We start from the raw sequence: 24,473 nt of genomic DNA on the forward strand, positions 1-24,473 counted from the left end.
GAGTGGTAGGAAGGATGTGCAGGTACAGAAATGGACTTTTGTAAAACCTCTTAAATGAATCAGCCTTTGTGTGGAACAACGTGACCATGCACAGTTTGTGAAGAGAGGCAGAAACGTGATCATGCTCTGGCCCTTTTATTATGGGACAGGACAGATGGTCTGATTGGAGACAGACGGTTGTGTTTGTGTTTCAGGAGGTTTCTCAGTCGGTGCTGTCAGTGTTGGAGTCTCTGCAGCTCGCAGACGGCTCGCTGCTCTCCACGGCGGCAAACTTCACCTTTCTGCTCGGCCTCTGTGGACACAGAGACACCAGTGATCATTGTCATCATCATCATCTACAGGGTTCCAGTATCCAGGGAACCTGGGAGTGCTGAGTGTGCACTGAAGAGCATTTTGTGAAGAGTTCTTACATTCAGCATCTTTGAATACCAGGATGTATCACTACAAGGACACCTGAGCTCCCTCCGTCAACTCACCTGTTTGTCTGCCGGCCTTCTCAGGTAACGAGAAATGTTGTCCAGGCGACGCTCCGTCCTCTCCCAGTCATCCAACCACAGCTGGCGGCGATACTCTGACTGGCGAGATGTGATTCGTTGGTAGATGGCCTGATTCTGATGGGTGACCAACAGAAGCTCGTGCTTCCTCTTGTTCGCATTCAGACTGGAAAAGATGAGAAATCAAAAGAGAAAACATGACACAGAGGACGCTGCTGTACGGAAACCCAGATACCCGTGAACGACTTCATCGTGAACACACCTTACCTCCTCAGGTGGTACTGGTTCCTGTGGTCCACGAGGCCTTTGGAGGAAAAGATGTCGGCTAGTTTGGAGGCCAGGAGGTGATTGTCCCTGTCGACGACTGACAGACGCTCATCCTGCAGCTGAAGCACAGAAACAGAGAGAGTGTGTGTGTGTGTGTGTGTGTGTGTGTGTGTGTGTGTGTGTGTGTGTGTGTGTGTGTGTGTGTGTGTGTGTGTGTGTGTGTGTGTGTGTGACCTGCAGTTTTTTCAGCTTGAGCTGGATGTGAGCTGGTGTCCTGTTGCCCTTGGTGTCCACTGCAGGCAGGGCGGAGTTCACCTGCAAAGGTAAACCCAGGTCACTGTGACTCACCGGTTTATAGTTTTGTTTTTATTGTGAAGGATAATAAAACCAGTTTTTATTGGCACATCATCCTGGGGGGGTGTAGGTGTTTTAGCATCCCCGAGTCTTCAATTGTGTCATCGTTCTGGTTGTCCTTGTTTAGACTTGTTTCACAGTCCTCTCTTCTTGCTCACGACCTGGTTTCTCTTCATAGTCATTCATATTTAATTCCTGCCTCCTGTGACTCGTTGTTAAGTCTCTGTGGTTGATGTTCTTGTGTTTTGGTTGTCAGTAGGACCTTTATCTTTACTCTGTGTTCAGTTTTACTTCCCGCTCGTCTCGTCGTCTTGATTGTGTCCAGCTGTGTTTCCCTGGTTACCTCACGCGTGTTGAACCCCTCGGCCTGTGTCTGTTGCTGTGTCCTGTTTCTCTGTGTTACTGGAGTTTTGTCTGCTTCTGTTCAGAGATGTCTTCTATCATTTCTATAATCTAACACATTAGTGTTAACTTTTGTCAGAAGCCTCTGCATCATCTCTCAGATTGAAGCTCTGTAAAATAAAAGCTGTGGCCTGTGGCCCCACCTCCTCCACCCAAGTTTCTGATTAATGTGCCATCTACAGTTTAGCTGTTTTTGGTTGAAAATGTGAAGGTCAGTTGATACGAGCTAATATTATGATAGTAACATGTGCAGACATTTAATGTCAATTAGAAAAATTAAACCAGTCAATTTTCACTTTGCACCAAAACCAACTCCGTTAACAAGCGAGCATTTGGCTGGAGTGTGGGGCCTCCCTGCTGCTGCGGAGTCGGGGCGGTCTGCTTCTCCCCACCGCAGGGAAAAGGGTAACACCACCTGGGTCTGGGTGCAGTTTCCCCCTCCAGGGGCAAGGGTACCTAGACCCGGTTCTTAGAGTACGCTTGGGGAGTGTGATTGTGCGTACAGTGTCTCTCTATGTCTGTCTCCACGTTGGTTGAGTGTTGAGTAAGTGCATATGAGAGCATGAGGGTGGGAATGGATGTCTGTATCTGTGTGTGCCTGTATGTCTGTGTCTATATGTCAGGTCGGGTATCAGACGCCACCTCTCTGGGGACATCTCAGGCCCTCCAAGGTTTGGAGGCCTATCTCCCCCCACCACTTCCCCTGCCGGTGGCGGACGCCCTCAGACATCGGTGCGTTGGTGGTTCTTTGTGTCCGGGGATGGGCGTCCAGGTACACACCGGCTCACTCCTTGGTGGCTGCTTATCGGGGCCTGGAGCCTGGGGCTCGCTCGGGCCACTTCGGGGGTGGGGTGCCCTCGGCCTCTCGGCCTGGGGCTCGGTCACTCTGGCGCAGCTGGCTGCCGGCGGAGCTCACGGGCACGTCACTGCAACCCCCCCTGGCTTCTGCTCCGCGGCTGCTGAGTGACCCCTCATCTGGGACTCTCCTCAGCTCTTTCTGGGACAGTGGCGCGGCTGCCCCTCTGTTGGTCTTCCTTGGTCTCTTGTGTTCTGAGGGCCTCTGGATGTCTGGAGTCTTGATCTCCTCCATACCTGCTTCATGCCCTGGAGGACGGGGCTGTGGCCCCCCCACACCCTCTAGCAGATCATTACATGAAGGAACCTTTTAAAAACAAGCGCGTCCATGCTCACAGGTGTACACACGGGTGCTCACACACACAAACTACACCCTTTTTGGCTCCTACCTCAAAGCACACTGTGCGCTGTCGATCTTACGTGCTGCACAATAATGTTTAACATTTAGTATTTACTGTTATATTCACATAGATCATCGTGATGTTGTTTATTGTATTGCTCTCGTTTTCTTCTGCTTGTTTTCTTTTTTCTTTCTCAACAGGTGATCCAGGTGATCGATAGATGGATTTTTTTTGTCTGCTTATTTAGTTGGTTTTTGTTTTTTTGCCCTTTATCCCCGTCCCTCTTCCCCGCTGTTTTTCCCCCTCTTCCTTTCTCTCTTTTCTTTTCCTCATTCAAGTCTGTCCCGTATCTAGCAAGTGAAAATAAAAAATAAAATAAACAATAAAAGGTGAATCAAATAGACCATTACGGCGAGGCTGGGATGGTCCATTTGGTAAAGTAAATCCGTTGGGCATCTTTCTTCGCCTTTAGACAATAATTCTGATGCAAAAGAGCCAAACGGGACAGGCAGAAAAAAACAAACAAAAAAAACAAGCGAGCACTTAAAGCAGAGGAGGTATGTCAAAGCTGCAGCTCCTCTACTGTCCAGCAGGGGCTCCACACTGAGTCAGTCCCCATAGACTTTCATGTTGAAACTTTACAGCAGGAATAACCGTGTTTATATCCTGATACCGAGCCCTAGTTTGGCCTCTAATCTAAACCAGTTTCCACCCGTCCTTCATTATCACCTCCATCTGTAGCTCCTTCAGTCCCACCTCACCTGAATCCAGCTCTGATGGAAAACCAGCACAGAGCCCTGTGTGTATCAGTGGCACCTTCCACCGTTCATCCTCCACCCTTCAGCCTCACCACCGTTCATCCTCCACCCTTACCTTCCTGCGGTGGTTTTCGTAGTTTATCTGGTCCCATCGCTGCTGCAGGTAACGGTTGGTGACGGGTTTCAGAGGCTGGTATGACTTGTGCATGTTTCTCAACTGGTGACAACCTGCAGCTCTATCCACCTCAGCAGGAGGTGTGTGTGTGTGTGTGTTTGCAGCCCTTGCAGGTTGTCACCATGGAGATGTACCCCTTTGTGCCATTGCAGCCAGGTAAGTTTCCTATTAATTATTACTGAGCTTATCCTCGAAACTATGCTGAGCACACACACACACACACACCTGGGATGACCGTGCTTACTTACACCAGCTGAGTTGTCTTTTAACTTTGTGTCTGAACACACGTCACGCTTTTGCATTTTGTTTATGCTTCATTTTGGGATTTCTGCTCACTCAGCTCTGGTCCTGACTTTGTCTGGTTTCCTTCCTTTTTTCACCAATTCTCCAAGTGGTTGCAGTAAGTTTGTTAATGGGGTATCACAAGAAAATGAGCCTATCATAAATAAGAACCAAACAAAGTCAGTCATGGACTACCTTAAAATTCATTGAGCTTCATGTGCAGAGGAAGGAGAAAGGAGGATGAAGATGGGGCTGCCAGGCAAGAGGAAAAGAAGAAGATCTCAAGGAGGTTTGTAGATGTAGTGAAGGAGGACTGGCAGCAGGTTGGCTGCTGGGATAGGAGGAGATGGAGGCAGATGATCTCCTGTAGCGACCTCTAAAGAGAGCAGCTGGGAGAAGAAGTGCTCAAACCACTGTGAGGCATCTTACAGGGGAGTCGGCTTGAATGGCTAAACATGGATTGTTGTTCATGTTCATCTAAAATCTACACAAAAGGTTAGAGCAGGGGTCGGCAACCTGCGGCTCTTTAGTCCTTTTAGTGGTTTAGGAAAATAATTTTTTTTTTAAGTATTTAGCTGAAGTGTATTTTATGTATGTTAGTTCTTTTTTAACTTGTAGTTCTAAATTGGAAGATTGTTGTGATATTGACATATAAAAATAAAATTATATTTTATTATTTTTTCATCGCTCAAAATAAGCGTCACACTCGCGGAAGCCGGTGTAGCCGCCGAAACGCCGTGCATTTATCGAGACTTTCAACCCCAGGCAGGCCAATTATGGATGTTCGGATCCACATTATGTCAGCAGCTCCACCGTGAACTATGTTAAAACAAACACCGCTCACGCCTCACAGACGACAGCTTACAGTCCTGTAAAGATGAGGTGACTTCGTACGGCCCCGATCTGCAGACGCTGTGCGCAGAGGTTCAGGAGCAGAAGTCCCGTTGTAAACATATCACGGCAGACCCGACGATGTTTGCATGAACACGCTTTGCAGCATCTCTTTATTGACCACTTTTCACACACGGTTGCTGTACGCACACAGCCGGTGTTAAAGCTCACAGCCCGACACACAACAACACAACAGCACAGACGTTTGTCGTGTCCAAATTCATGGGCTGCTTCCTCCTGAGGCCGCATTTGTTGACCGATTACGTCACAGCGACGCGCCGAAGGCTGTCCAAATTCGTAGACTCCTCCGAATGCAGCCGACAAATGCGTCCTCCTTCTCCCCGAATTTGAAGGATGGGTCGGGTGTGTCCTTCGTGGCCCACCATATCCCAGAATTCATAGCGCGGCCCAGCCAAACTCCAGTTTCCAACAATGGCGGCCGCTACTAAGTTTTGAAATTACTCATACTAATCTTTCTGGGTCACAAAATAAACTTTTAACATATTTTCAGGCGAGAAAGTAGCTGTGTAAACATCAAATATCTGCTCGGTTTATCAAGATATCGCATATTTGCAAAAGTGCTTCGACGTTTTCGGAGACGTCTGCTACCCACCAGCTCGATAGCGAGCCGGGAGCTCGAGGGTTACTGATGCGGCCGAGAACGGCACAACTCCCGGCACATCATTTTCAGATCACCGCGGACTTTCGCTGCTCGGGTTAAACGTAATATATAAGTCACTTAGACAACCCAGAAATGTTATTGTTGGGCTTTTTTCAGTGTTTTGTTTGTTCGTGAGTAAATCGGTTTGGCTGAGATTAAAGTGATTAGATTAGATAAAATAAAACTTTATTAATCCCCCGGGTGGGTTCCTCCTTGGTTTTTACACAGCTGACTAAACGTCAAACAGAAAACTGATTAAACAGAAGTATGAGACAGTCGAGAATTTACGCCAGTGTCCTGTTATATCTTAGATAGCAAGGAGCAGACGGCTCGAGACAGCGGTGACGCTAATCTGAAGGGTAGACCGTCCAATTTCACGGCCGTTTACTTCTGGCCTACCCGACCTTCTGAGGACCCGGCCCACGTAGACCGCGAAGGCCGGGTCCTCAGGAGGATGCAGCCCATGAATTTGGACACGACCGTTAAGGCGGCGAGGCGTGATTGCGGGTAGTGATGCGCGAATCATGAACGAATCGTTCAATACTCGAGAATCACTTTACTGACTCATGAATCATGATTCACAAGCCCAACTGACTCACTGACTCATCCCTGTTGCTGTTAGCAGCAATGTATCTAGCTTATAATTAAAATTGTGGAGAAAAACACAACATCCAGTATCGTAACAAAAACATTTCTGCTCTGAACTGGAAGAAAAAACCCTGAGTAGAAGCTCACATCAAGACAATATAGCTCCTCGGTTCACAGTAGCATCGCTCTGCTAACATGCTAACAGCACATTTGAGCTACTCACCCCCTCCCTCCTGGCTCACAGCTTCTTCTTCTTCTTCTTGGTTGGCAACCAATGTTAAGGCGCATTACCGCCCCCTGGCTCACAGCTCAGTGGACATTTAGATGAGAAAATATATATTTAACACATTTAAGGAAAATACTAATAAAATAAAAATAAACAAAATAAATGTTTATTAAGCAGTTTTGATAGGAAATTGCTTAATTTTTAGAAATGTTTTTGCTCTTTTTTGCTCTATAAAATAGTTGTTTTCTTTTAGAATCACTCATCTTAGCAGTAGGATTTACATGAAAAGAGAAACAAATTAAGTTTGAGTGAAAATGTACATTTTTTGCACTCTCTGGTCAACTGACTCGGTGAATCAAATGACTCAAAAAATCTGATTCACTTTGGTGAGTGACTCATTAAAACTCAATTCAGTAAAAAGAATCAAATTTACCATCACTAGTTGCGGGTGTCGCTCAGGTGCGTCCTCCTCCCCTGCAGCAGCGCTGCAGACCACGCCCCGTCACACACATTAACCAGGTAAAATACATATTTAGGCAGAATTTTGCAAATATCTATTTTTCATTTTCAGCACATAGTGCTTTTTTCCAATTATTTTTTTTAAAAGTCAGGTCAAGGCTCCAAAAGCCCAAAGGCAATATAACAGTTTTTGTTTGCTGGATCATTTTAGTTCAGCTGGGTGTTTTTGCTTTTGTTATATTTCATAAAGAGTTCAAAATGTGTTAATTACATAAATAAAATGTAATTTTCTCTGTAGCACTTCATGGATTTCATAAGCAACACACCTTAGTTGTTCACACAAAGCACAAAGGTAAAAAACAATATATACAGTGTTATCTTCATTTTACGTGTAAAAAAGTATTTGCGGCTCCCGGTGTTTTCTTTTGCGTGGAAATCGCATCCAAATGGCTCTTTGGGTGTTAAAGGTTGCTGACCCCTGGGTTAGAGCATATGGAACTACATCATGTAACATCCGTCCATTTTAAGTCACTGATCTGGGTCGTGTGGGCAGCAGATGCGCTGAGATACATAACCTCTCCATCATGTCCTGAAACCACCCTGGAGTCTCGTCCAGGTAGGACATGCCCAGAGCTCCTCACCTAGCAGGCATCCTGGTCAGCTGACTCCAATCAGTAACAAAGAGCAGCAGCTGTGCTCTGAATGACTGAGGTCCTCGCTGACTCCACGACTGCTGAATCCTCTGGAAGAAACCCGTCTATGCTGCTTCCATCCTCCAGACTCACATCGATGCCTCTGTCAAGCTCCTGCTCGTCTCTCCCCTCAGTCATGAATAGGACCTGAGATACTTAAACTCCAGGCATCCGCTCATCCCCAACACGAGCTGTCTATCCTTCTCTCTGAGAACCAAGCATGACCTCAGAAATGGTGGTTACCGTCCTCACCCCTGCACACATGTCTTCAACCCACCCAAGCTTGCGGTCATCACTTGATGAAGCCAGAAAGACCAGATCATCTGTAAAAAGCAGACCCTGAGATCACCAAGCCCGACACCTTTCACCCTGCACCGAGAAATTCTGTCCTCAGAAATTAGGACATGATGACGAACAGCAGCCCTGAATAGCAGCGCCTTTGGCTCCCACGCAGACTCAAGTCTCTCTGATACTGAGCTGACCACAAGTGACCACAGCTCTGACAGCCTGGCTGAGTGGTGTTCTTCTTCTTAAAGAGGGGAACCACCACCCTGGTTAGATAATCCAGCGGCACTGTTCCCGACGTTTAGAGCCGTAAAGAACATCCAGGCCAGGGGCTCAGTCACAGGTAGTTCTGCATCTTTGATGATGCAAACACAGAGGACTGGAGGTCCTTTTGGCTGCTTTACAACAGGAAGCGCGCAATTGTGGCTTCACTGGATCCAGACTTCCTGGGACTCTCCACAGTGAACGGTTTGGTTCACCTTTAACTTCTGCAGCCCATCTGAGTGTTTGGAGCGACCCCTGCTGGTCAGAGAAATGCCTCCTGGCCTCTTAGCTCCGGGCTTTAATAAGTTTCCCTTCCATTCACCTGTTTCTCTCAGCGGTCAGCTTTGGAAACCTGCTGCACAGCCGCGAGCAGATCGGGATGTAAAGCATGAGCAGAGCTGGAGTTTAAACTCTGAGGAGATAATGTGGATCCCTCCGCGGACTGCAGCCCAGAGACAGCACGGAAATAATGACGGCAGACAAACAGCTCTCTCCTTTTATTGAGCCGTCAGCTCCAGTTAAGCTGAAGGGGGAAAGTGTGCATCGGCCAGCGCTCTGCCTCTGAAGAGGATTGTGTTTCTTGGCTGGTGCGGCTGCTATGAAACCAGAACCTCAGTCATCTATTTCACAGCCGGCCGTAGCTGATGCTCTTCTCAAATCTGTGAGTACATAACGGTGCAGTTAGCTCTGCTGCAGCGTCACTTGTGTAGGAAGAGGCCTTTTTAAGGAGCTGAAGCTTTGTAAGGAGGAGCAGCAGGTTTATTATCAACAAGTCTGACAAGAAAATCGACCGACTTTATGAAAGTGCCTCTTACAGTGGGGCTTACGGCCACCTGTTTTCACTCAGCCTTCACGATGGATGGATTTGGTTTGGAGTTTCCCTGACGAAGCCCCCGCAGAGCTCCGTATCAGCTCCACGGGCTTTATCTGTTCACTCTATTTCTAATTCGCCACGCTGGCAGACTGTCACTCCGAATCACCACGCAAACATAATCCTGATTGATTCACAGTCTAATTTCAGGTGGCACGTGATTAACTCATCAATCACGTCTTCCCACACACTCCAAACACCCCGCCGAGGGGCAGAAGGATGCGGAAGCAGTTTTTTTCTCGCCCTTTATTTAGTCTGATGCGTGCCAGGTGAGGTGAATCTGTGGACTCAAACATGAACAATTTGCTGCAGTTATCAACGACAAAACTGCAAACCAATAATCAAAACAACTAAATAATTGATGCTGAATAACTGTTGAGCGCCAAGTAAGTTTACCTTGTGGCTCAGGAGCAACTGAAGTATTTGTTTGAAGTATTTGTGTGTTTTTCCAGTTTTCCTTTTTTTTCCTTGTTATGGCCACTTCCAGGTCTGCCAGGTTTCTAACAGCTCTCCTAAAAGGTGTCCACTGTCATTTCAAACATGTCTGTAGTTGTTTGAACCATCAACCAGCACAGATCAACAGGGAGCTTCTGGAAGTATGAAGCAAAGAATGTGCAGCTGAACTGAAGAATCCACCTAAGTAGCCGCTTTACTGTTGATCTGGTGAATAGCAGTGTTCATAACAGATCATCTGCAGAGGAATGGCTTATTGAAGAGTTTCAGTCAGGTTTCAGAGCTCATCACAGCACAGAAACAGCTTTAGTGAAGGTTACAAATGATCTTCTTATGGCCTCTGACAGTGGACTCATCTCTGTGCTTGTCCTGCTAGACCTCAGTGCAGCGTTCGATACTGTCGACCATAATATCCTATTAGAGCGATTAGAACATGCTGCAGGTATTACAGGTACTGCACTGCAGTGGTTTGTATCATATCTATCTAATAGACTCCAGTTTGTGCATGTAAATGGAGAGTCCTCTTCACACACTGAGGTTAATTATGGAGTTCCACAGGGTTCAGTGCTAGGACCAATTCTGTTTACATTATACATGCTTCCCTTAGGCAGCATCATTAGAAGACATAGCATACATTTACACTGCTATGCAGATGACACCCAGCTCTATCTGTCCATGAAGCCAGATAACACACACCAAGTAGTTAAACTGCAGGAATGTCTTAAAGACATAAAGACCTGGATGGCCGCTAACTTTCTGCTTCTTAATTCAGATAAAACTGAGGTTATTGTACTCGGCCCTGAAAATCTTAGAAATATGGTATCTAAGCAGATTCTTACTCTGGATGGCATTACCTTGGCCTCCAGTAACGCTGTGAGGAACCTTGGAGTCATTGTTGACCAGGACATGTCCTTCAACGCACATATTAAACAAATATGTAAGACTGCTTTCTTCCATTTGTGCAACATCTCTAAAGTTAGAAATATCCTGTCTCAGAGTGACGCTGAAAAACTAGTTCATGCATTTATTACTTCCAGGCTGGACGACTGTAATTCATTATTATCAGGAAGTCCTAAAAACTCCCTGAAAAGCCTTCAGCTAATCCAAAATGCTGCAGCAAGAGTCCTGACAGGGACTAGAAGGAGAGAGCAGATTTCTCCTGTTTTGGCTTCCTGTTAAATCCAGAATTCAAAATCCTGCTCCTCACATACAAGGTCTTAAATAATCAGGCCCCATCTTATCTTAATGACCTTGTAGTACCATATCACCCTATTAGAGCACTTTGCTCTCGCTCTGCAGGCCTACTTGTTGTTCCTAGAGTATTTAAAAGTAGAATGGGAGGCAGAGCCTTCAGTTTTCAGGCCCCTCTTCTGTGGAACCAGCTTCCAGTTTGGATTCAGGAGACAGAAACTATCTCTGCTTTTAAGATTAGGCTTCAAACTTTCCTTTTTGCTAAAGCATATAGTTAGGGCTGGACCAGGTGTCCCTTAGTTATGCTGCCAGGGGATTCCCATGATGCATTGAGTTTTTCCTTTCCAGTCACCTTTCTCACTCACTATGTGTTAACAGACCTCTCTGCATTGAATCATACTTGTTATTAACCTCTGTCTCTCTTCCACAGCATGTCTTTATCCTGTCTTCCTTCTCTCACCCCAACCAATCACAGCAGATGGCCCCGCCCCTCCCTGAGCCTGGTTCTGCCGGAGGTTTCTTCCCGTTAACAGGGAGTTTTTCCTTCCCACTGTCGCCAAAGTGCTTGCTCATAGGGGGTAAATGGACTGGACTGGTTCTTATATAGCGCTTTTCTACTCATCTGAGCACTCAAAGCGCTTTACACAACTTGTGCATTCACCCTTTCGCACAAGCACATTTTTCTAAGTGCTTTATAGCTAACATTCACACACATTCATACTCCGATGGATGCATCGGAGAGCAATTTGGGGTTAGTATCTTGCCCAAGGATATTTGGCACGTAGACTAGGGGAAGCCAAGAATCGAACCACCAACCTTCCGACCAGTGGATGAGCTGCTCTACCACCTGAGCTACAGCCACCCCATATGATTGTTGTGTTTTCTCTGAATCTATTGTTGTATGATCTACTGTACAATATAAAGCACCTTGAGGCGACTGTTGTTGTGATTTGGCGCTATATAAATAAAATTGAATAACTAAAACCTTTAATATGTTCTGTAAAGAATTCAACTCAAGAAGGTTGGAAGTCGTTCACTGTGGATACTGGGATTTGTGATGCATCATGGGATGAGAAGGTCCTTCGGTGTTTAAAGTCTTGAATCATTCTTCATTTCCTTTTATTTTGTAGGAAAATGAGAAATGGGTGGAGTGGTTTGATGACACCTGTGCAAACATGAAACTGCAATATCTTTGTACAATTCTAACAAGCTTAAAAGTCAATATTTGGCATGAACACCTTTTCTGTGAGGATCTTCAGGAACAGTTCTCCAGGCTTCTTCAAGGACATTCAAAGTTCTTCTTTGGATGCTTCTGCCTTGTGTTCTGTTCTCTGTCAGGATGATCCCACACTGCTTCAGTGATGCTGAGGTCTGGCTCTCATGGTGTTCCACTGGGTATTTATCTATCTAAGTATGCTTTCACTGCACTGGCAGTGTGTTTGGGATCACTGTCATACTGAAAATGAAGCTGCTGCACATCAGATGTTTCCAGATGTTACTGCAGGGTGGATTAGCACTCTAGCACCCACAGTTAGAGGTCATTTTTAAGTTTTGTGTGATGGTAGATGCCCCACGTCATCACAATAACACCATAACGTTTTTCAGAATCACACACTGCGTGAATAAATCTTGAACTCAGATTTTTACCAAAGATTTCAGCCAATTCCCTTCAATCATGTAGGTAAAGATAATAAAACACACTACACCGTTTTATTATGTCATGGTCATAGGTCAAAGGTCAAAGGTCAGGTTCACAAGAATTGGGAAAAAAACTTTTGTTTCCACTGGATCAACTCCAAACACAAAATAACTTTCTTTGTTTTAATGCTTTACAACATTATTATTTCAAAACATTATGTGGCTCCACAATAACACAAACATTCATATACTACACCAGATTACATATTACCGGTGTTGACATCAGCACAAAGTGTCTGTGAAGGTTCTCAGTCATCCAGGTCATCGTAGTCAAAGGAGCTTGCAAAGAAAAGCGTCTGGACTTCTTTAAGTTACTTGAAGACGTTTCACCTCTCATCCGAGAAGCTTCTTCAGTTCTAAGGTCAAATAACATCAGCACAAATAACCAATGAAAACATGCAGAATTCCACAAAGCAGGCTGATGGCAGCATGTTAAGAACATCATAAAGCACGTTTCATGAAGTTTCATGAAGTTTCAGTGCAGCCCCTGCCCTTCAGGGGGAGTTGCTCTCTGAGCTAGTGTAGGTGTGTTTTAATTATAAACAGATACTTAACCCAGATTCAGAAAATGACTGTGTGATTATATATTAATAATAGTATTATTAATGTGTAAGAAGTAAAATATGGCTTACTGTAAACCCGAGGTGTAAGAATGAAATACAAGCTTAAAACGGCTGTTGTGTGCGCATGCGCTGACTCCAGGTCCAGATCCAGCTGTCCGGGCTTTGGCTGCATTGTACTCAACAGCCATTTAGCCCCGCGGTGCTGTTTGTCTGTCTGCCGCTGTCTGTGCTTCTGTTAGTGGGAATATCGCCGATGTGGGAACTCTGGGAATATCACAGTGCTTCACGGAATGCCTGGAACTAGCTGCCCCCCCAGCCAGCGCGGAGAAGCGCCCGTTAAACGTCGCCGTTCGCAGCCGCTCTTCGCTTTTCTCCGGGATGTGACCGTGTGATGGCTGCGGTCCAGTGAGCTGGGAGCACGTTGACTGGTCCGCCTGTTTGCCCAGCAGCTTTCGGAGCTTGTCCTCATCGTTTCACCGGGATTTATCGCAACCTATGGAGTGTACATGAATATTGGTCGGACAGGGATTCCAATCGGGGTAAGTGGGGGCCTCGGAGGGGCACCCTGTCTGGGTTTTGGATCCACTTCTTTAAAACGCGGGATAGCCTGCTAGCTATCCTGGGGGTTAGCTCAGGAGGCTAACTGCCGTCTTTGTCTGGAGAGACCGGGAAGCATGCGTCCATCATCGGACACGTCCTCGCCTGACCCTCGCCTTTACCCAGCAGCAAAAATTAAAACCTCTGTATTAAGCCAGACATATTTGCGGATATATTTAACGGTTTGCGTCGCGGTCACGGGGTAAACTGTTCGCAGTGAGCTGCCTGTGATGCACAGAGCTTTTGAAGCATCGCTGTGATGTTTTTGAGCTTCTGCAGTATTTCATTATCTCCTGATGAGTGATTTGATCAGAGCTCTGGTGTCCTGTCAGACACTGTAGCCTGCTGCTTAATAAAAGCTGCCCCGTCAATGAGAAAACACCACCCGCCGAGAGGTGGTGTTCAACGGTTGTCCGATAATGGATCACGGGGACGCTGAAAGCGCCGCATCGGTAATTGTGTCCACCAGGCGACCAATAGGACGTCAGGTTACCCGTTACACGCACTGAGTGTGTCCTGCGTGCTGTCGGTGGGGCTGGGTCCAGCTTCAGTGGCTGCTGTGAGGGCTGCGGACCGTCATGATTGTTTTAAAGTTCAGCAGAGAAGGCTAAATTCTACCTGGCTGGGCTGAAAGTAGCCTGCGTCCGATAATGGATCTCGCTAGCATTGCAGCGGGCCACGGTGGGCCTCGGATTAGCTAGTTAAGCTGTGCTCGGTACCTGCGTGTTAATCGGTGCTGGAGGTGAAGCCCTGATGCCCCAGAGTGTGGCTGGTGACAGTTTCAGGGCTTTAAAGTCGCCGTGGGGAGGTGTTAGCGTGTTAGCTTTGTGCTAGCATGCAGCGAACTGAGCTCCCGATAAACCCAGCTAACATGAGCTAGCACCAGTTAGCTCAGGTGGCTCCGGGTTTAGTTCTAGCACGCATATCCTTCTTTTACCCAGCTTCACACACCCAGAACCGTACGACTTGCTGCCCCAAAGACACACACATGCAAATGTGCAGGAGGTGCTAGCGAAGGCGATGTTTGAAAGCTAGCCACATGATGTAAATACCCCCCTCAGATGGATTTTCTGGATCTGCTTTGTTTGTCACTGTGATGCACAGTTCCTAGAAAAGTTGTAGTTGGCATGAGTGAATTAAGCCTCCAGCAGCAGCACGATAAATGTCACATTATTGTGGTTGTGTAACATTAGGTGACTGCAGGCCTATAAATGTACTGTATGTGGGCTAACCTGCTGGACTGAACTCACTGTAGTGCTCTAATCTCGCTCTGAAGCAACACCTGCATGTGTGGAGACACACAAAAGGACACAGCAGGCGTTGCATCGTTATCTTTGTAGTAAGTACTCTGACACTAATGGGAGGTGTGTTAATCTGATGGGGAAATCAATAGATTAGGAGGTCGTGGCTTCTAATCTATTGATGTGTGTTCACGGGCGTGAATTCACCACCTTTGTTTTTGTGTCCTTAACACGAGTTTAACATGTGCTGATTCCTGCCCGTGTCCATGAAAGGAGCAACTTCCAAAAGTGTGAATCTGGAATTTATTCAACTCGTGATGATTGTCAGTGACTTTGGTTTAAAATTTAAAATACAGTCCGTACTGAGAAATTGTTCTCTGGGATTTCTGAAGGTCTTGCAAAGTTCTTCTTTGGACATTAGCTGCTTTTTCACTTCACTCATTTTAAATCCAGTCCTTGTACCTGACCATTTTCAGAGTCATGCTTTTTTGTTGTTATTGTGTTATTGTTTTGTTTTTTTGAGCGTTTCTACTCTGAATCATTCAAGCATAAAAGGGCTGGAAGGGTGAACCAGTGTTGTGTGTGTGTGTGTCTGTGTGTGTGTACATAAGACGCCTGAGCAAAGATAACTCAGATGTTTTAAGTTACAAATTAAAGCTCTTTGTTATGATAAAGATACCAGTTTGACATATAATAGCGTTTATGAAAACTTTGCACATCTCAGCGTGGTGTGCGGTGTTTCCTTAGGAATCGTAAATGGACTGATTCTTATAGAGCACTTTTCTACTCTCCCGGAGTACTCAAAGCGCTCTATACAACATGTCACATTCTCCCAGTCACACCCATTCTCACAAGAACTTTCTCTATACTTAGTGCTGTCTAACTACACACACACACACACACACATTCATACTCCGATGGATGCATCAGACACAACTTGGGGTCAGTATCTTGCCCAAGGATACTTGACATGCAGACTGGAGGAGCCGAGGATTGAACCACCAACCTTCCGATCAGTAGGTGATCGGAAGGTTGAGCTACAGCCACCCCTGTGAATGAATGTGAGAAAACTGGATAAGTGGAAGCAAAAAAAAGGTTTTTAAAAACTCTTGTTCTTAAGAAAGAGGGACAGATCCAGCAAAGACCTGATGCAGGCCCTGAGAGATGCATCTGGACCTTCAGCTGATCATCTACTGCTCACTGAAGCTTCATCAGAAATGGTCTCAGTGGCAGGACGGCTCTCAGGAAGCCATTCTTAAAGAAGTAAAGCAGGAGGCAAGGCTGAGGTGTGAAAGTTACACAAGAACTGGACTGAAAATGGGTCTGATGGAGCGAAAGATACAAATCATGGTCCGTATGTACGGAGGTGGTCAGGAGAGAGGTCCGACAGTGAGAGTCTGCAGCCGTGTGTGAAACACGGTGGAGGCTCTGTCGTGGTTTGGCCTGCTGTTCAGCCGGTGCTGTTTGTGACCGTAGAAAAGTACCGTCAGTTTGATCCACCCTGCAGTAACATCTGGGAACATCTGATCGGCAGCTGCTTCATTTTCAGCAATAATGATCCCAGACACACTGCCAGTGCAGCGAAAGCACACCTGGACAAAACACACACAGTGGAAGTCCATGGTGGTTAGGTGTTAGGTGGTTAGGCAGGCCTCTTCCATTACTAGGTTTACCCTGGGGCTTCCTCATGCCCAGCTGGAACACCTTACCCCGGAGTTGAGAGCCTCAACTGGCTCCCATCGATGTGGAGGAGTAGCAGCTGCTTGAGAATAACTCCTCACCCTATGCTAACACGTTGGAGGAAGCTTATTTCCACTGCTTGCATCCGACGTCTCGTTTTGTTTTTTGAAATGACTAGCATGGCCAGTGCTGACTAGTGATAATAGTGACAACTAGCAAAGTAGTCCCACACATCCCTGCTACATAATCTGCTTTTCTTGATTAGTTCCAAATCAAACCAACTTTTTCTCGATGCAAAGTCTAAAGAAGACGGCCGGGCAGTTGCGATGTTGCGTCTGTGACACTGGAACAACCGTAATTTTGGAACCAGATGGTTTTAGGTTGGAAACTAGGGGTGTGTTTTGATAATCGATTTATCGATTAAAATCGATTCTGGCTTGGATAACGTGATATCCATCCATCCATCCATCCATTTGCTACCGCTTATCCTTTTCAGGGTCGCGGGGGGTGCTGGAGCCAATCCCAGCTGTCATAGGGCGAGAGGCGGGGTACACCCTGGACAGGTCGCCAGTCTGTCGCAGGGCCAACACACAAGGACAGACAACCATTCACACTCACATTCACTCGCACATTCACACCTAGTGGCAATTTGGATTATCCAATTAACCTATCCCCACAAACGTGATATCGATTCATTAAAATCCCGAATCGATTTTTTTAATATTAATTTATTTTGCCCGAAACGCCAGAATCTCAGGTTAAACCTCACATTTCAACAACCACCAAATAGCTAAAACAGTAAATGAGAGCAGGAACACGGCTTCTGCACAAAGATGTAAACACAAACCGCGGAGCCGCCGATGGATCAGAATCAGTGAGATGTCGCCTTTCTCACCTGACGGCACGGACACGGTCGGGGCTGAAAGCCAACAGCTCGCTGATTCTGATCTGTCGGCGGGTCGAGCTTTGTGTTTACATCCTTTTTGCGCTGATTCTAAAGCTGTTAGTTTGATCTCTCTCCAAACAATATTGACTGAACCAGCAGCAAAAGAAGATCCAAACTATGCTTCACATAAACATCGTCATGAATTCACTCTGACTTTTGCTGTTTTTCTTCCACCAGGATAAAATCACACTACATGCACAGCGCTCTCTCTCTCTCTCTCTCTCTCTCTCTCTCTCTCTCTCTCTCTCTCTCTCTCTCTCTCTCTCTCTCTCTCTCTCTCTCTCTCTCTCTCTCTGTACTTCAAGAACAGTTTCCCGTCTAAAAATCTGTTTTCTGCATTATTCGCTTGCTTGTTACGCACAAGTCTACCGTTGTTTACAGGCTGTCGGCCGATGTTTTTTTCCCTTTTACTTACTTCTGAAAAGAAAACCTAATTTCTGCCGTTCAGCAGGCTTCTGAACAAATGTAAACTTTTTAAAATCATGCAAAATACAAAACGCCGTGTCTCTAATAAAACCGCTGTGACTTCAGAGGTGACGTTCATATGCTGATTAATGGTTTTCTTTTATTTTTGATGTACTGCAGAATATTTTTATAAAATCCCAGGCCAGGAAAACCACCTTCATGTGTTTCTGTGTTTTATCTTCAGCTGCTTTGACACAAAGGCCTCTGCTGTGATGCTCACACCTTTGATAAAGTCTTGCGAGTGTCAGCTTCCTTTTTATAGATACAAAAATATGTAAATGTGCTGATCTGGATTATAATATTTCTGACTGTCTGAGGCAAAATTTCCCAGATTTAAATCGAATCGAATTGAATCAAATCGTGGATCGAATCGATTCTAGAAATCAGTGACGATACCCAGCCCTAGCACCCTATGCATATAAATTCACCATATATATCCTGCAAAAATGTCTATGCCTATGCCCTATTGGAAACCCCCATTGAATTCATTGTCGAGGCAAATTAAATAATATCTTATTTAAAGCATTAAAGTGTATATACGTACTACAATAACGGTTGTTTTGCAAGTTTTTCCTGGTGAGATTTCAGTGTACGATGATGCACAGCCGGCCCACAGCGAGTGACTTTTCCCACTGTGTTTGTTCACAGCCAAAGTCCTGATTTATACAAAATCACCGTTGACGTAAGTCAAAGCCGTCAGGTAGAAATTTGTAAGCCGTGTGTGGCTAAAGTTATCTAGGGGAAAAAACCCTTAGACCACAGCATGAAAGTGGGAGTTGTATTGTTTTTTCAGTGTGTATTTAACATGCAGACCTATTCTAGTAACCCCTGTCCTCATTGGTTATCTTGAGCAGGGCAGTTACTGCTCTGTTGCTGACTCTCAGACCTGATAAGCTGATGCTTCACAGTAAACAAGGACCCAAAACATGCTGAGAAAGCAACCAAAGAGCAGCCCAAGAGAAAGAAGGGCAGTAGTGTTAAATGTCTGAGTCGATCAGCGGACTTCAGGCCGGCTCGGCATCCAAACAGAAGACGCCACCGTGGACAGAAAGACCCAGAAACGGGCAGCAGCTGAGGCGCCTGCAGTAAAGGTCTGTCTCTCAGGGAGGAAGCATGTCGAGTATGAAGTGTATTTTCTGACTGAAGTCACTTTTCGCTGTAATGTTTGAACACGTTAACGGTTAAACAGGATGCGGGTGTTTCCACTTCTGGCTCTGACAGTTGCATGACAGAGCTCTGCAGGCGAACCGTTCTGTGTTTAGTTTGTTTTCTGGCGGTTGTCGCGTCGGGCCCAGGAGGCGCCGCTCTTCACTTCACCCTCATCACCTGAACTGTGACTAAACCGATGAAGGTTTGCACGTGCGGTTCAGAGATGTTTGATTCTTCAAAGTAAGTAAGGAGGAGTCACAAACCCGTCCTGAGTCTAATCTTAGAGACAGTTTGGGTGCATGAAACGTGGTCGTCCGTGTGCAGCATGTCAACAAACAGCCAAGCAGAGTCAGCCTTCCAAACTGTCCACAGAAAACAAAACAGACACTGAGTAAATAACTGGAAAGCAGGTGGAAAATTGTTGGAAACTACAAGGAAAATTATGAAAGGAACAATAATCAATGACTAATCTAAAATGACTGGAAGCTGTTCAAAATTAGAGGAAATTATGAGAGAAACACAGCAAATGACTCATTAACATCAGAAAGGAAAATATGAAAAATGATTGATGGACAGGGTTGGATGACTGAGAACCTTCACAGACAGGCAGGGTTGGAACAAACTGCTGTAAAGCATGGAAACGACGACACGTGAAATTATTAGAAAGAACAAGAAAAATGTAAAAACAGCAGGAGCTGCTGCGGCTCGCCACGGCTCCGCTGTATTAGGACCCATAATGTCAATCGGTAGAAATCAGGCGTGGACAGCAACAGGGCTGGAACCGCGTGGGCTGACCTCTGACCTGTACCGGTGCGCTCACCCTCACGATCTCGTGTTGTGTTGGGGATGTTTTGTTTAGCTTGAGGTTGAACCTTTGGCCTCGAGGTGTTTTTAACCACATGGTGTCGTCACGCTGCTCAAAGATGTTTAAGAGCTTCTGTTCCTCAGTTTGAATTTCAGGATTTTGAATGAACCCTGTCTGTGGCTTCATCTGTCAGTATAAGTTGGATTGTTTTTGCCAGCTGTCCCTCACAGGAGCACTTTGTGTTATCGTCATCATCAGTGTCCTCAGCACTGTGTGTCTGCTGTAAGCACCTCAGCGTCTGACCTGTTTTCACTGGCTGTAAATCCCTTTGCTCCACTGCAGCCACGGTTGGGTGTTTGCACCGTGTCTTCACATGAACTGGCTGTTAGCTGCATGGGAGTTTTTCTTCAGACTGCCAGACATTTTTGTTTCTTAAATGCAGAGGAGAGGATAATAAACAGCTGAAGCACTTGTAGATAAATGACGCCTGAATCCTGCTTTAATGGCCGTGTAATCATTAATAATTGTGCAAGGAGGATTCTATAAGAACATTTAAAGCTCGTAAAGTGGAAAACATCTGGACTAAACTGAGTATCGGGATTAATGTTGAATATGTCGTGACCGATGTCCTCGTGGGTGCTGATATCAGTATCGATCAGAGTTGGCTTGTCTTTGTTTTTGGGGTCAAAATGTGCATTTATTTTATTTTTATAAGCCAAATGTAACTTGGCTTGAATAAATGAAACCTTAATTAAAAAATGTTTTACGTCAGTGACAGATTTTGTCGTTTTCTCTTACTGGACGGTCAAACTTGGTGCTGTGTGGTGCAGCATTGATGCGACAGCATGTGAATGCAGAGCCAGAGTTACTGATACCAGTAACTATCTTATAAAGGCAGCTGTAGGCAGAGCACCGCGTCATGATTTATGAGCTGAATCCCCGTCAGTCTGAACACATATGAATGATCACCAAGTCAGTTTTACCAATATCGGTGCCAAACCGGTACTTTTGAAACGGTGCCGGTGCTTAAACGGTGCTCGAACCGGTGCTTAAACAATGGGGAACACAAACTTTGTCCTAAAGCCTCTCATGTGTAGCTGGGTTTTTTTTTTTTGTAAAAAGATAACAATGTTAGCCTTTTCTGCAGCTTTAGGGCATATATGGTTTCACTCTATCAAACAAGAAGACAGCCGCATGTAACTACGACGGTGTTTGCTAGTTCACCTTACATGCATTAATGTAATAACGTGGTTAGCCTCCTCAACGTAAATTACACACGAACAACATTAAACTACTCACGCAGAGAAGAACGGCTGCTGCTGCATCATCATCCTCATCATTTCTGCTACACTGGCAGGGCTAGGGGCCAGGACTCTCCTCTTCGGGTTCTTGGGGGATGTTGCTAACTCCGGGTCTGATAACAGGCAACACACCCGCACTCGGTGTGAGGTCTCGCAGCAAGCTATCAAATACGGTGCATTTCTCGGCCTTTGCACAGTATCAGCTTAAAGCACTTGTTGCAGGCTGCTGAGTTTGCATCTTTTGCTGTGAAGTACAGCCAGACTTTGACCGCTTCGCCTTGGGCATTTTTAATCTGTAGCTCTGCTCTAAAAGAACGTACGTACTAACTAGGGCTGCCACGGTTAGTCGACTAGTCACGATTACGTCGACTATAAAAATCGTCAACGACTGATTTAATAGTCGACGCCTCGTTTGAAGCTTTGTAAGATCACAAAAGACGCAGGAATAAGTAGTAGGATTTAAGAGTGTAATAACGGACTGAAACAGAAGATGGCAGCACTGCATGTACAAGGATGCCAGCTGCCGTTAAACCCCGAAGAAGAAGAAGAAGCTGTGTCCCAGAATTCATAGCGCGGCCCAGCTCAGTTTACAACAATGGCGGCAGCTAGTTAGTTTTAATATTACTCTTATTATTCTTTCTGGGTCACAAAATAAACGTTTAACATATTTTCAGGCGAGAATGTAGCTGTGTAAACCTCAAATATCTGCTCGGTTTATCAAGACACCACATATTTTCAAAAGCGCTCCGACGTTTCCGGAGACGTCTGTTACCCACTAGCTCGATAGTTAGCCGGGGGCAAGGCTCACTAGAGCCGTGAGAACACCGGACTCCCGGCAAATCGTTTTCAAACCCACCGCAGTCTTTCGCTACTCAGGTTAAACATATATGAGTCACTTAGATAACTTAAAAATGTTATTGTTTGGCTTTTTTTATTGTCTTATTTGTTCCTGAGTAAATCTGTTTGGCTGAGATTAAAGTTATAGTTTTTACACAACTGAATAAACATCAAGCAGACAGCTGATTATCAGAAGTGTGAGATGCTCGAGAATTTACTCCGGTGTCCTGTTATATTTTAGATAGCAAGGAGTTTATTAAACTTCACTGAAACAATCTGCAAATTTCATTAAAATTTAATAAACTATCATCTTGTCTTTATTTTTAGTTAGCACAGACCTTAAACACTTAAAGCTGTAAGCTAATGATAGTTATATAAGAGCAGATGCTGCTGGTGCAATAAGCTGTACGTTTTACGTCCAATGGATGATGATCTGATTAGTCGACTAATCGCAAAAATAATCGCTGACTAGTCGACTATCAGAATAATTGTTTGTGGCAGCCCTAGTACCTGGGCCCACCTACTATCCTTGGAAAGGTTAAATGATTGGCTAGAATCCAAAGTGTGTGACATCTCGGGAAAATAAAGCACCGAAATGTGCGCTGCTTTTCGGTCTGGTTACTACCGTTTATGTCAGAACCTACCCATCCCTACACCTGGAGTGTGAATGTCCATGCTCACCTCTGTTCAGTATGTCTTCAGTGGAGACTAGAGCAGGGCGATATGGCCAAAAATATTTGTCACGATATATATTTGAACATTTTTGATAACGATATAATTGATGTGAGACAGTATACAACTCCACAACTTCACTAGCACAAAAAAAACCCATCCCTTTATTTTCACTTAAACAAGCAGCTGTTTTTTATGTACATTAAAGCTATATAAACATTTAACAGTGCAAATGCAAATTCCTCGCTGAAAGTTTAACCAAAAGGCATTTCCAGTAGAAATGTGCTGACATATCCTGAGCATAACCATGTATAATATCCACTGAAGTTAAAAAGAGGAGCTTTGCAACATGAAACTGCAGTGTGACAAATAAAAAAGTTAAATATGTATTTTTTGGACCGTAAGGTGCTCGGGATTATAAGACACATTAAGCGAAACAAAGCAGTCAGATAAATCTGCTGTTTAGTTTTCTGTCTTTATTTATGTTGGAAGTGGTAGCAGAGCTGTACCTTTGAATTTTTTCAGAAATCTCTCAGTCAGAACATGCTATATCATGCTTAGGTAACTAGCAAAACTAGCGAGCTAACTTCCTGCTAACTTCTAACTCCGTTAAGTGTAATAAATTCTGTTTTCATGGATGCCTGGATGTTAAACTTAATTGTTACACCTGATAAAGCAGCAACGCTGATGATTTTATTAAAGATGAAAGAATTTAGACCGTTTTTAACTCTTAGTGTTCGTTTGACTTTGGGACCTGAAGGGGCGGAGTTTTGGACCCAGATTACTCCGTGAAGCTCCTCACTACGGCAGCCGTAATGCTCTGACAATCCATCAAGCAGTGCGGCTTACCAAAGCTGTACTAAAACATTTTTAACAGATTTCTGCAGCCAAAATCGGTTCGAGGTCAGTAAGCACAACCAGAATTCGTACATAAGGCACACTCTCGATTTTTGAGAAAATTAAAGGATTTTAAGTCCTTCTAGTGTGGAAAATACGTTATACAGAAGAAAAGAATATATCGTTACCGCACATGCTTCAAATTATATCACGATATGGATTTTAGGCCATATCGCCCAGCCCTAGTTTTACCGTTAAATCACAGATAGATGCAAAGTATGCCGGCCGATGTGGGGGCAACGCTAGCTTTCCCAGCCTCGTCTTCCTCCTCCTGCAGCGCTTCACAGAGGATGCCCGGCAGCCTGTTAATCACCGCGGCGTGGATTCAGCCTGTGTGGGACGTGTAGCGTAGAGAGCGACGCCCGGGCCAAGTTTCCGTCAGAACGGCGGGTTTGATTCTGTCCTGCTGCTGGGGAAAAGCCCGGCTGGCTGAGCTCTGTGCCGGAGCCAGAGCTTCTCAGGGTGGATTTTCACAGAAACAGGCTCCTCTTTCTCTCCAGCCGCTGGAGGTCTCGCCACCTCGCCGCCTTTAATTAAGTGTGGCATTGGAGGCAGTTGAGCAGAAAGTCTGATCTGAGAGGAGCCCGGCGGTATGAATGCCAGCAGCTAATCCACTCAGTCATTTTTGTACAGGCAGATTAGGAGTCTGTGCAAAAAATGGTGTTTGCTGCCTTTGGAGGTGCAGCGTGGGTAACGTCACAGCTTTTTAATGTGAAGTTTGATTGTTTTTACTGATAAAAAACAAACAAACAATCAGCCGTAGCAGGAGAACAGATGGCTTAGCCTTTTCAGGGTCTCTGTAGATCTGACAGGAACCTTTCTGTCTCCAGAAACGTCTTTCAGTTACTCCTGGGTGATTCCTCGCCATTCCCAGGCCTCCAGAGAGCCCCACGGCCAGCCAGGACCCCCGGTAGGCCTCCAAAGCAGGGCTTTCCTAGCTTTATTAATCAGTTTTACACTCAAACAAACGAGAGAACACGTCAGAAATGAGAGGTTAATTAAGTAACAATCAGCTGAGAATGACAGCCCAGTGAGCATCAAGGACAAACCTCAGAGGTCAGATATTTATTTATCCACAGGTCATCACGTGTAAAATAGATTTCGTTATCTTCT

The 24,473-nt window shown here is 45.3% G+C and overlaps 2 protein-coding genes and 1 long non-coding RNA gene across 5 annotated transcripts in view; 2 read left to right on the forward strand and 1 right to left on the reverse strand.

Annotated features, from left to right (window-relative positions):
* Positions 1-3,745, reverse strand: LOC146384625 (sperm axonemal maintenance protein CFAP97D1). The gene is made up of 5 exons (XM_084936625.1): positions 3,587-3,745; positions 996-1,076; positions 762-880; positions 477-660; positions 1-292 (listed from the first exon to the last, which is right to left on the reverse strand). The coding sequence occupies exons 1-5, from the start codon at positions 3,677-3,679 to the stop codon at positions 203-205; spliced, it is 567 nt and encodes a 188-aa protein (XP_084792751.1). The 5' UTR covers positions 3,680-3,745; the 3' UTR covers positions 1-202.
* A 4,459-nt stretch (positions 3,746-8,204) lies between these two features.
* LOC146384626 (uncharacterized) lies at positions 8,205-11,500 on the forward strand. The gene is made up of 2 exons (XR_014800898.1): positions 8,205-9,251; positions 10,940-11,500. It is a non-coding gene; the product is annotated as an uncharacterized LOC146384626 (long non-coding RNA).
* Positions 11,501-12,903: 1,403 nt separating this feature from the next.
* znf609a (zinc finger protein 609a) overlaps positions 12,904-24,473 on the forward strand; it is a 31,629-nt gene continuing 20,059 nt past the window's right edge. For all 3 annotated transcript variants that reach the window (XM_084936628.1, XM_084936626.1, XM_084936627.1), the window contains exon 1: positions 12,904-13,309. The gene's annotated coding sequence lies outside the window, so the exon portion shown is untranslated. The remainder of the gene's footprint in view (positions 13,310-24,473) is intronic.

Source organism: Perissodus microlepis, chromosome 7 (genome assembly GCF_051167445.1).
Source record: "Perissodus microlepis isolate ML-2025 ecotype Zambia chromosome 7, ASM5116744v1, whole genome shotgun sequence".
Classification (NCBI taxonomy): Eukaryota; Metazoa; Chordata; class Actinopteri; order Cichliformes; family Cichlidae; genus Perissodus; species Perissodus microlepis.

What these genes read in the sequence shown, in the direction of transcription:
- LOC146384625 (XM_084936625.1), bottom strand. Translation starts at nt 3,679, where the DNA reads ATGCACAAGTCATACCAGCCTCTGAAACCCGTCACCAACCGTTACCTG. An exon ending in ACGAAAACCACCGCAGGAAG is followed by an intron (nt 1,077 to 3,586) that starts GTAAGGGTGGAG and finishes TTACCTTTGCAG; the next exon opens with GTGAACTCCGCCCTGCCTGC. An exon ending in GAAGGCCGGCAGACAAACAG is followed by an intron (nt 293 to 476) that starts GTGAGTTGACGG and finishes CTGTGTCCACAG; the next exon opens with AGGCCGAGCAGAAAGGTGAA.